General features: G+C 46.9%; 1 protein-coding gene across 1 annotated transcript in view; it reads right to left on the reverse strand.

Annotated features, from left to right (window-relative positions):
- The window catches only part of LOC139260510 (ADAMTS-like protein 1), a 456,828-nt gene that overhangs the window by 314,339 nt on the left and 124,886 nt on the right, over positions 1-17,603 (reverse strand). The window contains exon 5 of the mRNA XM_070877021.1: positions 9,446-9,572. Within this exon, the coding sequence (XP_070733122.1) occupies positions 9,446-9,572 (127 nt within the window). The remainder of the gene's footprint in view (positions 1-9,445; positions 9,573-17,603) is intronic.

Raw genomic sequence — 17,603 nt, forward strand, 5'->3', positions numbered from 1 at the left:
CTACCTGCTTTATATTCCGGCATATATTGTGGCTGATTCAATCTTCAGAGTTTCCTGGCAGATGGGTTAGATTAAAATGGCCCATCCACCTCAACAGTCAACCACATAGTTTGAGACTGAGTCAGACCAGACATGGTGGCAGCTTCCCTTCCCTGAAGGCGATTAATTAACTCTTTGGGTTTTTACAATAACCTTTCATGGTTATTTTCCAGTTGCAGCCCACAAACTGGCAAGTAACTTTGAGAACTCGCCACTATGATGTATGTCGCACTCAAATCACTGACTCCACACAGTCTGGTGTTGTAATAACTGCTGTGACCTTGGTCCTTTATTGTGTAACTCCAGAGTGCCCCTCAGGTGTGGTGGGCAGCCTTTTATACTCTGTTTCGCAGGTATTTTCGGGTCTCCCACCACAGTGCCCCTTGTGGCGCACCATTGTAACGAGACATTTAATGTACATGGACAATACATAACATCTCACTCCCCACCCCAGTTCCAAAAGCAAATTGCCGGTAACCTCGGTCTTGTTCGTCCTGGTTGATTTGTGAGTGTGAGTCCATGACCATTCACTTCCCTCTCCACCACCACCCACCCCATGTAGAGATTATGCTTGCGATCTGGTGCAAGCATGTGGTATTTGCAGTCCTTACATGGGTGATACAAGTACACAAACATAATCTCCCACAGAAAGCAGGTACACCTAGACAGTACATTTGAATGATACATATAGATGCGTTGAAGAGTTATATCAAAAGGTTGCAGGTACACTGAACAGTTATTAAATCCCAGCTCCACTGGGTGAGGTTTGGTGGCGGCATACTGCCCCTTTTTGCCCGAGGTAATGGGCTGCGCTGAGACAGGGTATCGCAACTAGTGCATTGCCTCGGTTCTCAGAAAATAGTTGCCTTTGCGGCTTGTCTGCAGCCGCTGAACAATTGCGTAAATCACATAAAATCAGAAATCGCATTAATCCGTTAGTCATGTTAGTCACAGATCCATTAACCCTTTTAACTGAGCAGTGAGATATTAACTCTTTTCACCAATCATCTCAATCATTTTAATCACAGTAATCATTTTAGCATCAAAATATTAACTCGTCATCAATCACATCATCAAACAAATCACAGTAATCATTTTGACTCACTCTTGCCCTTACAAAAGTCTCTTTGTGGGGACCGCCTACGGTGTAAGGCCCCTTTAAGACTCCCGGGTACATTTCCCTTTTAAGACTCCATTTTGTTTTTTCCACTGGTTTCTACTGGGCGCTGCCATTTTAGGTGCTCTGCTGGTGCCTGCCTGTCTCTCTCTGCAGAACTCTGCTGCCACGAGGCTCGCCGCCATCTTAAACTCGCTGTGCTGCTGCCTGCTCTCCCTCTCTCTCTCTCTCTCCCTCTCGAGCCGCCATACTCTGAACGCACCCGGGAGCCACAACGCACCAGCCCCCGCACCTCCGCATCCTCCGGAGCACCCCACGCAGCTGACCTTTTTGCCTGGGAGCCGCCACACGCACACACGTCCTCCGGAGCTGACCTCCTCACTGCCGCAGCCGATCCTCGATGAGCCCCGCTCCTCGGAGCACTGGCCCTCACGACGTCGCCGAGCAAGTCCCGCTCCCGAAACGGTCGATTCACCGCTCCTCCCGCTGCAAGCCCCGCGAACGGCCTCTGGCTGCGGGCCGACGGTGCCTGCTGGAGCAGCCCGTCGAAGCCCTTCTCTCTTCTCCAGCTCGGTCGGTGCTGCTGCTGGTTCCAGCGCCTCTTTCTCACACACGCTTCCTTCGCTGCCATCCGAACCGAAGGTGGAGGCCTGCTCTGCCTGTGAGCACGGGGGACAGCGATCTGTGGAGGAATGAAGTCTTCCCAGCTCCCACGGACCTTCCCCATCCATCTCCTGCCGAGCAGCATCGGCCCATCGCCTGCAATGATCCACAAAGGTAAACCATGCGTCTCGCCACCGTGAGGTACCTGCACATCCGCTCTGCCATGAACAGGTATCAGTTCCTTGGTGTAGGTGAGCAGCTTCACCGTGACCGGGACCAGCTTGGGTCGTGCAGCTGGGTTGATCCACAGTTTATCAAAAGTTTCCTGACTCATCAGCGACTGACCCGACCCCGTGTCCACTTCCATACTCACAGGGACTCCGTTAATCTTGACTTCCATAATCACCGGGGCCGAATCGTCGGGACACGTATACAGCCCAAACACATGATCATCTTCTACCTGGGGCTGGGATGCCCGTCGAGCCAAATCGCAATGCTCCTCGCTGGATAGCAGATCATCTACCATCTCCTCAGCCACACGGTGAGTCGTGTTTCTTTTGCACAAACGCTGAAGGTGGCCTTTCGTGTGGCAGGTATTGCACGTATACTCCGCAAACCTGCACCGGTGAGCCCCATGGCTTCCTCTGCAGCGGCAGCATGGTGCTACTCGATTAGCCCCCCTCGGTGGACTCTGAGTTCCAGAACCCTGAGGTCCGTGCTCTCTGCCCTGGGCAGAGCCACGTTCTGCAGTTTTGTCCGTGACGGGCACTATCCTGTGAATAGTACCTGCTGGGTTCGAGACCATGTGGATCATCTGCTTGGTGCTGCAAGTCAAGGTCATAAATGCCCGGCTGATGTTGATGGCTTGCAGCAGGCTGACTGTAGGTTCAGTAGATAGCAGCTTGTGAAGGAGGCACTCATGACCAATCCCCATAACAAAGACATCTCGCAACACCTCATTAAGGTGTGTGCCAAAATCGCATGGCGCCACGAGTCTCCTGATGTCCGCAACATATTTTGTGACATCCTGGCCCTCAGGTCTGCAGTGGTGGAAGAATTTTTGCCTGGCCATGAGGATGCTCTCCTTCGGTTTCAGTTGGTTACGAATGAGTTCAATCAGCTGCTCATATGAATTGTCCTTGGCGCTCGCGGGTGCCAGCAAATCCCTGATGAGACGGTAAACCTCCTCGCCACAACTGGACAGCAATATCGCCTTATGTTTCTCTATCAGTGCGTTTGTGTTCCCTGTCAGGTCGTTTGCGATAAAATAGTACTCGAGCCTTTCCGTAAAGGCATCCCAGTCATTACCCTCTGTGAAATCCTTTAGCGTGCCCAAAGTAGCCATGGTTGCGTGAAGAGCTCGTCAGTGTCCTCGTCGCCAATTTGTGATGTATGTAGCACTCAAATCACTGACTCCACACAGTCTGGTGTTGTAGTAACTGCTGTGACCTTGGTCCTTTATTGTGTAACTCCAGAGTGCCCCTCAGGTGTGGTGGGCAGCCTTTTATACTCTGTCTCGCAGGTACTTTCGGGTCTCCCACTACAGTGCCCCTTGTGGCGCACCATTACAACTATACAGTTAATGTACATGGACAATACATAACAGCCACATTGAGATTAGAACTCACAACAGCTAGACTACCATATCCAAGATTTGGAGTTTAGAATGTGGTGATTCCCAACTACTGGGCTAACCACTGTTGTGGCATTTGTGGGGCATGTGCTTAGTGGGTGCCTTGCAGGGTGTGGTACTGAGTTATACAAAACAGGACATTCGCTAGATGGTGATGGAAGCCTCATACTTGGCCTAAAATCCTCCAGTAAACCAGCCAGAACTGTCACACCTAATGTTTCCCTGTTGGAAAGAGCATCATAGGCAGTCCCTCGGAGTCGAGGATGACTTGCTTCCACACTAGAAATGAGTTCTCAGGTGACTGAAGAGTCCAATGCGGGACCTACAGTCTCTGTCACAGGTGGGGCAGACGGTGGTTGAAGGAACGGATGGGTGGGGAGCCTGGGATGCCACGCGCTCCTCCCGTTGTTGACGCTTGGCTTCAGCTTGCTCTCGGCGAAGAGACTCAAGGTGTTCAGCGCCTTTCTGGATGCTTTTCCTCCACTTTGGACGTTGTTGAGCCACGGATTCCCAGGTGTCAGTGGGTTGTAACATTTTTTCAAGGAGGTTTTGAGGGTATCCTTGAAGCATTTCCTCTGCCCACCTGTGGCTTGCTTGTCGTGTCAGAGCTCCAAGTAGAGCGCTTGTTTTGGGAGTCTCGTGTCAGGCATGCAGCCGATGTGGCCTGCCCAGCGGAGCTGATCAAGCGTGGTCAGTGCTTCGATCCTGGGATTATTGGCCCGAGTGAGGACACTGACGTTGGTGCGCCTATCCTGCCAATTGATTTGCAGGATCTTGTGGAGGCAGCGTTGGTGGTATTTCTCCAGTGTTTTGAGGTGCCTGCTGTACATAGTCCATGTCTCTGAGCCATATAGGAGGGCGGGTATCACTACTGCTCTGTAGACCATGAGCTTGGTGCCGGGTTTGAGGTCCTGGTCTTCAAACACTCTCTTCCTCAGGCGACCAAAGGCTGCACTGGCACACTGTAGGTGGTGTTGGACCTCGTCATCGATGTCTGCCCTTGTTGATAGTAAGCTCCTGAGGTATGGAAAATGGTCCACGTTGTTCAAGGCCTCGTTGTGGATTTTGATAACCAGGGGGCAGTGCTGTGTGGCGGGGGCAGGTTGGTAGAGGACCTTTGTCTTACGGATGTTTAGTGTAAGGCCCATGCTCTCATACGCCTTGGTGAAGGTGTTGACGATGGCTTGGAGTTCGGTCCCTGAGTGTGCGCAGACGCAGGCGTCGTCTGCCTACTGTAGTTCGATGACGGAGGATGGGACGACCTTGGATCTGGCCTGGAGGTGGCGGAGGTTGAACAGATTCCCATTTGTCTTGTAATTTAGCTCCACTCCAGCGGGGAGCTTACCGAGGGTGAGATGGAGCATTGCAGCAAGGAAGATCGAGAAAGCTGGTGCGATGATGCAGCCTTGCTTGACCCCGGTCTGAATGTGGAATGGGTCTGTGGTGGATCCATTGGTCAGGGTCACGGCTTGCATGTCATCGTGGAGCAGGTGGAGGATGGTTGAAAAACTTTTGAGGGCAGCCGAATCTGAGGAGGACGCTCCATAATCCCTCATGGTTGACAGTGTCGATGGCTTTTGTGAGGTCGAAGAAGGCCATGTACAGGGGTTGGTGCTGTTCCCTGCATTTCTCTTGTATCTGCTGCACGGTGAAACATAGAAACATAGAAAATAGGTGCAGGCGTAGGCTATTCGGCCCTTCGAGCCTGCACCGCCATTCAATGAGTTCATGGCTGAACATGCAACTTCAGTACCCCATTCCTGCTTTCTCGCCATACCCCTTGATCCCCCTAGTAGTAAGGACTACATCTAACTCCTTTTTGAATATATTTAGTGAATTGGCCTCAACAACTTTCTGTGGTAGAGATTTTCACAGGTTCACCACTCTCTGGGTGAAGAAGTTTCTCCTCATCTCGGTCCTAAATGGCTTACCCCTTATCCTTAGACTGTGACCCCTGGTTCTGGACTTCCCCAATATTGGGAACATTCTTCCTGCATCTAACCTGTCTAAACCTGTCAGGATTTTAAACGTTTCTATGAGATCCCCTCTCATTCTTCTGAACTCCAGTGAATACAAGCCCAGTTGATCCAGTCTTTCTTGATATGTCAGTCCCGCCATCCCGGGAATCAGTCTGGTGAACCTTCGCTGCACTCCCTCAATAGCAAGAATGTCCTTCCTCAAGTTAGGAGACCAAAACTGTATACAATACTCCAGGTGTGGCCTCACTAAGGCCCTGTACAACTGTAGTAACACCTCCCTGCCCCTGTACTCTAATTCCCTCGCTATGAAGGCCAACATGCCATTTGTTTTCTTAACCGCCTGCTGTACCTGCATGCCAACCTTCAATGACTGACGTACCATGACACCCAGGTCTCGTTGCACCTCCCCTTTTCTTAATCTGTCACCATTCAGATAATAGTCTGTCTCTCTGTTTTTACCACCAAAGTGAATAACCTCACATTTATCCACATTATATTTCATCTGCCATGCATTTCCCCACTCACCTAACCTATCCAAGTCACTCTGCAGCCTCATAGCATCCTCCTCACAGCTCACACTGCCACCCAGTGAAGATCATGTTCATTGTGCTCTTTAGTGGGTGGAATCCGCATTGCGATTCTGGGACGAATTCTTCAGCCACAGGAAGAAGGCGATTCAGGAGGATTTTTGCGATGACTTTCCCGGTGGTCGACAGCAGGGATATTCCTCTGTAATTACTGCAGTCAGACTGGTCACCTTTCTTGAAGATGGTCACAATTACAGCGTCTCTGAGATCTCCTGGCATGATCTCCTCCTTCCAGATAAGAGATGAGGTCATTGATCCGCGCCAATACCGCTTCTCCACCATGTTTTAGTGCTTCGGCGGGGATTCCATCTGCTCCTGATGACTTCTTGTTCTTCAGTTGTCGGATGGCCTTTTCAACCTTGTGCCGGGCTGGGGTTGTGCTGAGATGGTGGCGGGTGGCATGCTGTGGGATGGAGTCGAGGACACTCACGTCGAAGACAGAGTGCTCCTTCCAACGGGCACTGACTGCCTCTCTGTCCTTGATGAACACCTCTCCGTTCTTGGCCAGCAGTGGGGTAGGGCCTTGGGTGCTTGGGCTGTAGGTCGTCTTGGTTGCGCTGAAGAATCCTCGCACGTCATGGTTGTTGGCCAGCTGCTGGATTTTGTGAGCTTTCTCCACCCACCCTCTGTTCTTTAAGTCGCAGGTTTTCTGTTGGACTTCGGTCTTCAGACGTCTGTAGAGCTGCTTTCTTGCCCTCGACTTGTGTTGGTGCTTCCAGTCCAAGAATGCCTTGCGTTTGTGGCATATTAGCTCCTGGATCTCCTGCTCGTTCTCGTCGAACCAGTCTTGGTGTTTCCTGGTCGAGTGACCGAGCGACTCTTCGCAGGTGCTGATTATGGAAGTCTTGACGGTTGACCAGGCACTGTGCACACTCTGTGTCTCTGGGTCACTGGGAATCGCCAGGTTGGTTGTGAGGCGCTGGTTGAATAGGGCTTTCTTAGCAGGATCTTTGAGTGCTCCAGCGTTGATTTTCCTGCGGCATTGTTTCTGTTACCGCCGCTGTTTTGGGGCAATGTTGATGGTGATGACAGAGCAAATTAGGCGGTGGTCCATCCAGCAGTCGTCAGCTCCTGTCATGGCGCGGGTGATGCGCACGTCTTTGCGGTCCCCCGCTCGGACAATGACATAATCTAGCAGATGCCAGTGCTTGGAGCGAAGGTGTTGCCATGAAGCTTTATATTTGCCCTTCTGACGGAACAGGGTATTGGTTGTGACGAGACCGTGTTCTAGGCATTTCGTCATGAGCTGGGTGCCATTGGAGTTGGCCTTCCCTACCCCCTCACTGCCAATCACACCTCCCCAGAGATCAGTGTCCTTTCTGACTCTGGCATTGAAGTCGCCAAGGAGGATCAGCTTGTCACTCGTTGGGACTCGGGACAGGGATTGTTCGAGGCTGGAGTAGAATTCCTCTTTGGTCTTGTCTGTAGCTTCCAGTGCTGAAAACCGTAGCACACTGGTTCCGTGCTAGGGTAAGCCGAAGAGTCATGAGGCATTACTTTATCCCGCAGGGAGAGTCTCTAAGACGGCCCACTAGTTCATTTTTTACGGCAAAGCCAACCCCATGGAGGCGGCGTTCAGCTTTTAGTTTGCCTTTCCAGAAGAAGGTGTAGCCAACACCTTGTTCTTTGAGCTGGCCTTCCCTTGCCCGCCGGGTCTTGCTTAGGGCACCGATGTCAATGTTGAAGCGCCCGAGTTCCCGGGCAATGATAGCGGTGTGGCGTTCCGGTCTGTTGCTGTTAGGGTTGTTCCAGGTCCCGAACTTCATCAAAGTGTGGCTGAGTTCTTTTAACGTGGGGTGGCCGTTGCACACCAACTACCACACGGGCTTGGTCTAGTGGCAAGGGGATCCAGGATGACTGGAGACCAGGCTCTGCTGTATGGGCCTAGTTCATACACACACGCATTGTGAACAACGGAAGATATCATTGGGTTCAGTTGTGATGCTTGTCATGGTAAATAGCTTGTCAGCACTCATTCATGAAGAATGGCCACTTGGGTGAGAATTCTGAGGGTTGTTGACATCCATAGAACCATAACCAAGCATGTCAGCACTTTCAGGAGAGGAGAAAGGAAGGGATACATTAAAGAACTAAAGGAATGACGCACAGGGTCGGGGACTGGTGGACTGAAACAGAATTACTGAAATATTTTCATGTATAATAGGTCTAGGATACTCCAAATTCTTACAGATTGTTTGCTCTCTTCCTAAATTACTATTAATGAAAAATAATTCAATTTTCTCACTTTCAACTTCCATAGGTAGCTTAATTTGAATATGATCCAAATTAATTTCTGATCCAAACAAGGGAGCAACTTGGAGTGAAAATCTAATGCTGAATCACAAGGTTTGAGATTAGAAATAGGTTTCCTGTTAATCTGCTCTGTGTCTCATGATATAATCTGAAGTGAAAATAACGACATGGAACAGGGAACAATTTGAGTCTATGTATGAAAGGCCAATGTCAGTGAGTTGTTCATCGCTCCCTCATGAATGTGAGAAGCCTGCAACAGTGAGCACAAATGGTTCTTGATGGTCTTTAATGTGAAGGAGTGTTTAATGTTGGTGCCAAGCTGTTTCTGGAGTGTAAATGTGGAGTGGACCAAACTTAAACTTCCAGCTCCAGGGAGTCTAACTTTGATGTCAAATTAGGCCCTGACTCCAATATTAGGCTGCATTTGCACTCCAATTGCAGACCCAGTTTGGCTCAGTCAGAATCACTCTGACCTCTGAGACAGAAGATCATGGGTTCAAGCCTCACTCATGGGACTTAAGCATTTAATTCAGGCCGTACTCATGTGGTGAGGCCCTGTCTGTCCTCTCAGGTGATGCAGGCAATCCTATGGCACTACTCCTATTAAAAGAACAGCAGAGGGGCTCTCCCCAGTGTTGTGGCCAACATTTATTTCTCAACCAACATCACAAAACATATTACAAAAGCAAAATACTGCGGATGCAGGAATCTGAAATAAAAACAGAGAATACTGGACCACAAAGCAGATTATCTGTTATTTCTCTTACTGCTGTACATGGAATGTTGCTGTGCATACACTGAATGTTGCATTTGCTTATATAACAACCATGACCACACTTAAAAAAATAATTAGCTAGTTGTGAAAGGCTCTAAATAAATAAAGTTATTTCTTACAGTTGTAGCAACCTGAAAATACTCTGCAAACTTGATTTCTGCCTTTAAGTCAAATTAGAAACAATCATGAATATTGGAGAAGCTCACTCAGGACAGACATGTCTGAAAGCAAACCAAGACCGGATTCAACTTCTAGGTTGTAAGTTGAGGTTTTATCACTAGACGTACTGGACTCTTTCAGGAGATCTTTTCGTTGACGTTATCATGAACCTGATGAACAAGGCTCTCTGTTGAGAAGATGGTTTACCAATGTCTATTACAATTCGGGAAAGCTGAAGCCCATTGCAACATCAGTGAACAGACAATATATGATTCCAAGTATTCAGAGAGCAATGCTTACATTTGTTTGATGATGCTTGTGATCTGTATTGTCCTCGTACAAGTCTGCAAGTGGAACCATTCCCGCTGCAGACTCCACAGTTATCTTCCTTGGCATGGCTTCCCAGCTTATGATCACAGCCAACAACCTGCCAAAAACAGCATTGTGCAGGAGAGTGTTAGTGCAGCTTGATTATAGGTTCCATATGCACTGCAGTATGAAGTCACATTACAGATACTTAACCCAGCAAGAAATCTCAGCAAAAGGTGCACACCATAGAGTAACGGCTAGACATTTCCCACAAATGGAAAAATCAATTAGCTTTGCATAACATGGAAGTAACTAACAATCAGGAGTACTTTCTTTATTTTCAATGCCAACTAAATATTGTCCTCAACTGCGACCAGTAACAATGAAAATATTCCATTTTAAGAGACTGGTCCAATGGATGAGTGTGGGGAGGCTGACATCAATATTAGGATTAAGTGGACCGATTCAGTCAATTGCCCCTTTCTAAACAAAGCATTCTCATTTTTACTGTCCAACGCACAATATCCAAAAGAGAGAGTGCGATGTGAATTAATTTTAATAATGAAAAGCCCACAAAAAACTGAAGAATTGGAAGAGAATGTTATTAATCATCCAAAAGGAGTTATTAGGCAGGGTGCTGGTAGATAGTAATACTTATGGGGCAATTTTAACTCTACCCGCCCAGCAGAAACTGAACAGGTGGCCAGTTAAAACGTCCCAGGTCAGTTTCCTGCTATGGAGCTTCCAGATCCTTCCATGAGCGATTATAACCTGCTTAACCAAGCAGGCAGCAAGGACACCCTTCAATGCCAGCAGGGTCCTCTTTAAGAGATGCATAGTGGGTCCTGTTGTTATCATCAGGACTGTATCATGTGGGGTGCAAGAATAGTTATTCCAAATAAGTTCAGGTCCAAATTGTTAAGAGATCTTCATGACTAGCATCTGGGAATGTGTTTGATCAAGAGTTTTGCATACAGTTACTTATGGTGGCCAGGTTTAGATAAAGATATGGAGTACATCATCAGTCAGTGTACAGCATGTCAATTGGTGAGCAAAAAACCACCACCAGTACCATTACTGCCATGGAAATGGCCTCCCAGGTTTGGCAAAGGTTACATGTCGATTTTGCTGAGCTAGAAGGACAGCAATTATTCATTGTGATTGATAGTTATTTGAAGTGGGTCGAGGTGGTTCTGGTGCAGAAAATAACAAGTAAAACACTCGATAATTTGCGAAGATTGTTTTCTTCATATGGCCTCGTAGAAGAAATTGTGCCTGATAATGGGTCGTAATTTTGTTCAGAAGAATTTGCACAGTTCATGAGCAGAAATGGTGTGAAACATACCAAGGTTCCACCATACCACTCTGCTTCAAATGGTATAGTAGAGAGCACAATACAAATTGTAAAACATGCCCTCATCAAGCAAATATTGGATCCAAATCCAAGGACATAGCAGTTGTCATTGGACCACAAACTAGCAAATTTTCTGATTAAATGTCATAATACTCCTCATACAACTACTGGTAGAACACTAATAGAGTTGTTTCTCAAACGACAGCCATGGACGAGGATCTCGTTGTTAAAGCCAACTTGGCACAGACAGTAGAAGAGAAACAATTAAGAGAGAAAGAGAATCATGATAGAGGTAGAGTAAGAGAGAGAAGTGTGAAATTGAATCAGAAGGTGAGAGTGAGGAACCATTACCATAAATGGTTAAAGTGGTTACCAGGAAGAATAGTGAAGATATGTGGCCCTCGCACAAATTTAGTCAAGATGTTTAATTATGGAAAAGTTCAGTTTGTCACGTTAATCACATTTTACCTACAGATGTGGAAGGAGTTGAAAGTTGGAATGATTCACTTATTTCTGATGAGTCAGATAGTCTTGTTACAAGTAGAGTACCAGTAGCAAATCCTACATCAGATGTACTAGAAAAAAGTCCAAGAGAAAGTCAGAATTTAAGTCTGAGTCCGAGTCATGCAAGCAAACAGTCTGAAGTTGTAGAGAGTCAAAATATAGATCAAGGGCTGCCCTTGGAGAAAAACTCTCCTCAGGCTCAGCCTAGAATGAGTCTAAGTTCGACACCAAATTTGGAAAGATCTATTCGAGAGTGAAGGTATCCTCTTCAAAACAGAAAACCAATGGTTAAGTTGGATTTGTAAATATAGAAAAATAAGTACATATCTTTTGTTGTGTATGACCATGCAAGTTATGTATGATGATTATTTTGTTATGATTACTTCTTCAATAAGGAGGGAGAAGTGTAAATCAGCTCTCCCTAGTGGACTATTGCTCCACCTAGTAGCCTACTGTGGTAATGCAACTACTGATGTAAATAACAAAAGGGTCATGTGGCAAAGTCACATGATGAAAGTTTCTCTGTTAAGGAGTCACCTTGTGTGTGTGTGCTGTGTTAGTGATGTATTAGTAGGCTGCCACTCCAGTGCAGTACTGAGACTATCAGAAGGGTTGTACTGAGGGAGTGCTGCACTATCAGAGGGGCAGCACTGAGAGACTGCTGCATTGTTAGAGGGGCTGTCCTGAGGGAGTGCTGCACAGTCGGAGCGGCAGTACTGTGGTGTACTGTCGGAGGTGCTGCCTTTCGGATGAGACAAACTGAGGTTCCGCATGAAGTCCAATTTGTCCTGCAGCCCGATCCTCCATTGTCTTCCAATCCACTAATGTCTCAAATTTAAATTTCTTGATCTTGCCTGTAAATCCCTCCATGGCCCTGCTCCTCCCTAAAGCTATAGCTTTCTTCAGCCCTTTAACCTTTCCCAGACTCTCCCATTTCTATATTAAATTACTAAATCAAGATATCAAACAATAACTTGAACTACTACACTCTAGACATGCATTATTGTTGTTAGATTAGAATTGAATTCGAAAAACTTATTTTCTTATTTGAAATAGTTGACAAGAAAGGGGAATGAATAAATTAATTATTGAGAAAACCAAAACTGTTAGTAAAAAAAAAGTATAGCGGAAACTTTGGACCAGCTACCTGCCTATCCTCATGGTTTGGGAATGGTGTACGAATAACCATAACTGAATATTACCATATAACAACTGGTATGTATATGCATGTGCATGAAATCAAGTGGTCTGTATATCCGTGCTGGAAGTAGAAGCCAGAAAGCGTGTGTGGTGTGTGTGTGGGGTATGTGTGGGGTGTGTGTCAGTCTGACTGTATGCGAGGATGAGTGTGTCTGTGTGTGGGTGGGTGTGTCTATGTGTGAAGATGGATGTGTAGCTGTTAGTGTTGGTGTGTGGGGGTGTATATCTGTGTGTGTGTGTGTGTGTGTGTGTGTGTGTGTGTGTGTGAGTGTGTATCAGTGTGTGAGTGTATGTGGGGGTGTGTATCTCTGGGTGTGTGTGTGTGTATCAGTGTGTGAGTGTGTGTGTATCTGTGGCCAAAATCTTACCAGCCCTGCGAGTGCGAGTTTGGAGGCGGGCTGTAAGAATAAAAGTATTTGTTAATGATTAAAATTGATTCTGTGTCTGTATAAATGTTAAAAGTGTAGATTATATGGAAAGGCCTGTTTGTGTTGAAACAAAATGATAGCCCACAGGTTGCCAGTAGGGGCTGAGTTTTGCAAGAAACAAAATGGAAGCCCACAGATCTGCCGCATGGGTTTGGAAAGCCATTGAAACTAATCATTGGCTGAGCCAGGCCAGACAGCCACATGTCTGAGGAGAGCCAATAAGGAACTGCCCTGGAACCAAGGTCCAATCCGGAGGCTTTTTGAGGGACAATGGCTTTGAGAAGTATAAAGAACTCAGGCAAAGACTTTTCTCTCTCTTCTCTCTGCTGGACACATGGCTTAAGACCTCCTGTTGAAGACCAGCCAAAACAGCAAGCCGTGTGTTCAAACTAACCAGCCAAAGGGAAGTAATGTTTACCGCTTTTTATTATAACCTCATTGTATCTGTTGTAATTAAGGTGGATGTGCATGTGTGTGTGTTTTTTTAATAAACTGTTCCAATTGTTTTTAAAGAATCGTCTCACTGTCGAACTTAAATGCCAGAGATTTAGAAATCTTACAATTGGTGGAGACTGCGGGCAGCTGGCGAGACAGCTTTTTGATGAGTCTTTTGAACAATTGGAAATCTCGGGAGTTGCGATTCTAAACTGTGTTGCGAATTATAATTGAAACAATTTAACAGATCGGGAGAAATTGCGTCTTAAGGAACGGTTGTCTCTATAGTTGTAACTGTTTAAGTGGGGTGCGTTATAACTGTTTAAGTGGGGGTCCACCAGTAGTTATATTCAAAAGACACAGGATGAAGGAATCGGTCATGGACAGTAAGCCAACAATAAAAAGAAATGTTGAGCTAGTTTATCAGGAGAAGTTGTTCAAAACATTCCCGTTACAAGACATATAAGAGTTAAAGGCACAGGCACGATGCATCCACGAGGGTCAACCTGCATCATTTGGGGAGATGGTGAAACTTATCCAGGGAAGGTTAGATAAGGGAGAGATAAGGCCAAAACAGGGAAACAGTCTCATGGCCTTCAGCGCATTTTATTGTGCCTGGAGAGATGAGACAGGACGCCAAAGTGATACAAGATTTGAAAGAATTGCAAGTAAAAGAGATTCAACTAAAAGAAAGAGAGAATGAAGGTACAAAACAACAAAAGGAAGAAGACCTCCAACCTGTGAAGCAGTTGAAAGAGGGAGAAATACAGCATTTAAGACAAGAAATTGTCCAATTAAACCACAGTATTAAGCAATTAGAAAGAGGAGCCGAACAGGCAGCTTCATTGCTACAACAACAAAGTCTCGCAAACTTAAATGCCACCGCAGCCGTTGTTGAAGCAAATGAAAACAAATTAGAGTTAAAAAACATAAATTGGAAAACTTGAGGCTCCAGCAAGAGATAGAAGATCCTAGGGGTGCACTAAGGGAAGTAATTAAGAAGCCACATAGGGAGGCAGATCACTCCCAGTGCCAACTAGAAATAGCGAGGCTAAAAAGTAAGTTAGGGGAGCAGCAGGCCCTGGTATCCGCAGTAACACGGGGAGCCATAACAGAGACAGCAGAAGGGGACAAGGGGGAAACAGATTGGGAAGAGGAAGGAAGTCAGTATAATCCCCAGGAGAGTGGTGTAGGATGGGATACCTTGGAGACACAAGAGCCAACCTTAGCCGTAGTAACCACTTCTTCACATTATAATGCGCATGGTCACATCACCAGTAGCCATACCGACTCATGGCCCATATCTGGTGCTGATGCCACGGCGTGTAGCCACGAGTTGGGGCCCATTTCTGATGGGGACGACCCACTGGAAGTTAATAGAAGGTGGGTAAGTTTCAGGAGAGGTCACCCTGAGTTGGAAGAAAGAGACTTAAAACGAGTCCTCTTATTGGCCTGTTCCACTTCCCTAAAAGATAATCTGCCAGAAGCAGTCCTCCAGCCTGGCACAGCGGCTGATGCACTCATGACCGAGATCCTAAACCATTTAGGGATCCAAAATTTAAACTTAGTGGCTCTGCTTAATCAGACCAAGCAGCACCCAGAAGAGCCTTTAGTAATCGCCTATACAATATCTATCAATGTACAAAGAACCAGGCACCCACAAATGCTACAGTAGGAAATTAATCAGAAACAATTTAAATCGATGTTCCTGACCCAACTCCACCCTTTAGTTAAAACCACCCTGGGAATAGCCATGAGGCCCACCAATCAGTGGACAGTTATAGAGACCAGTGCTCAAATAGCCTGGGAGATTGTAAAAGACCAGTTAAAGGTGAAGTCACCACCCACCACAAATAAACCAGTATCAATGGTGGAGGGATCTCAAAACTACCCCTTTAAGGGGCAGTGGTTTAATTGTAAGAAGGTAGGCCACTTAGCAAAAGACTGCAGCAAACCCAGACCAGCACCGAAACATGATGCAACGCATAGATACCGATCGAGGGACGAATCCAAGCCCCCTGGGACAGATCAGCGATTGGATCAATTGATACCTCATACAAACCCAAATTGTCACAGGGAGGATGCAAAATAATTTACCGGTGCACACAATTGACAATGCACACTCATTCGAGAGACCCATTCTAAGATCGACCCTATGGCAGGGTTCGGCCCCCAAAGATTGGTCGGAAGTGGGGTTCCGACGTGATGGTAGTGGGAGACCAGAAGTCCTTGTTGTCTTAAAAGGGGGCAGACAGCAGATTATACTTATCGGTACTGGCTCAGCTTTTACCATCATCCACACTCCATACCCTGAACGTCATGCGGCGGCGGGCAAGAGTTATATGACCCTTAAAGGGATTAACGGTGACACAACCACCATGTATACAGGGAAGGCCACTGAACTTCAGTTGGGAGGCCACAACTGTAAGGCCCCAGCACCTATGCTGATGACCACCCCCGACGGAAGGGGAATTTTAGGGACTGATGTTTTGGATCAGTATGGCGCAGTGATAGATTACAATCAGGACTGTGTTTGGATGGGATTGAGAGTTAAGGCAGGAGTGATAGAAATTTCAGATGCTCACTCAGTTTTTGCTATTAAAAAGCCATCTGAGTATGACGTTCAGGGAGCAAAAATGAAGCTAATTCAGAAACACCTAGCGATGTTTGCAACATGCAAGCATGACTGTGGAAAAATGGCAGGCGAGGAATCTATTGAGGGACCTCCCCCACTCATTCACTAAACAGTCCCCCATTCCAAGGGAGAGTCACCCTTACATCCGACACACCATAAAATCCCTAGTCGAGCAGGGTGTTCTTAGGACAGGCACTTTCACGACCAATTCACCCACATGGTCGGTTAAAAAGCAAGATAGCAGCTGGCGACTGACTATTGATTACAGAAAGTTAGATTCTGTAACACCAGCCTGCTCACCGGTAGTAAGAGAAACTCCTACCATATTATCTCAAATTCCTGCTGGTTCCAAGTACTTCTCGACCCTTGACATCAGCCAATGGATTCTGGAGTATCCCTGTTAAAGGGGAAGACCAGTACAAATTTGCGTTTACATTTGAGGACCAGAGCTACACCTGGACATGCCTGCCTCACGGGTTCCACAATGCCCCTACGATATTCCACAAAAGAATGGCTGCAATTTTAAAAGACTTTTACCGCCCTACCTGCTTGCTGCAGTACGTAGGCGACCTACTGCTGGCAACCGACAGCATGGAGGAGCACCTGTCCCTTTTGCACGAACTTTTGACATTGTTGGCTCAGGCGGGACTAAAAGTGAATCCCCGCAAGGCTCAATTAGTAAAATAATGGGTCACCTTTCTAGGAGTGTCCATTTCTCCAGAGGGATCATCCCCTGACTCTCACAAGGTGGAGATAATACAGCAACTGCCAGTACCCACTTCGAAAACAGCCCTACAATCATTCTTGGGTTTGGTGGGGTACCAAAGGAACTTTATCCCAGGCTTTGCAGAGTGTGCAAAGCCCCTGTATGATTTAATAAAACTGCAGGGTGCTAAAACATACGCCCAGCATGAACTGACGCCCACACCCAGTCCATGGCTAAATTAAAAACTGCAGTGATACAGGCCGCATGTCTGATCCCTCCTGATCCCACGCAGCCCTTCCATTTGGAGGTCGGGGCCCTGGAGCAAAGCCTCACTGCAGTTCTGTGCCAAATGCGAGCTGATCGACTACAGCCTGTTGCATATGCATCTCGAATCCTGCAGGGGGCAGAAAAGACGTATACCGCATGCAAGCGCCACCTACTGGCCGTTTTCTGGTCAGTACATAGAAACATAGAAACATAGAAAATAGGTGCAGGAGTAGGCCATTCGGCCCTTCGAGCCTGCACCGCCATTCAATGAGTTCATGGCTGAACATGCAACTTCAGTACCCCATTCCTGCTTTCTCGCCATACCCCTTGATCCCCCTAGTAGTAAGGACTACATCTAACTCCTTTTTGAATATATTTAGTGAATTGGCCTCAACAACTTTCTGTGGTAGAGAATTCCACAGGTTCACCACTCTCTGGGTGAAGAAGTTTCTCCTCATCTCGGTCCTAAATGGCTTACCCCTTATCCTTAGACTGTGATTACTTTGCTTTTGTTACTGGGTTACAGGCAACAATCCTGCACAACAGACACACACCTCTGAAACTGCTGATGAAACCTGGATATTCGCTAGTTTCTTCGCAGCGCCTCAGCAAATGGACAT

This window comes from Pristiophorus japonicus, chromosome 1 (genome assembly GCF_044704955.1).
Source record: "Pristiophorus japonicus isolate sPriJap1 chromosome 1, sPriJap1.hap1, whole genome shotgun sequence".
Classification (NCBI taxonomy): Eukaryota; Metazoa; Chordata; class Chondrichthyes; family Pristiophoridae; genus Pristiophorus; species Pristiophorus japonicus.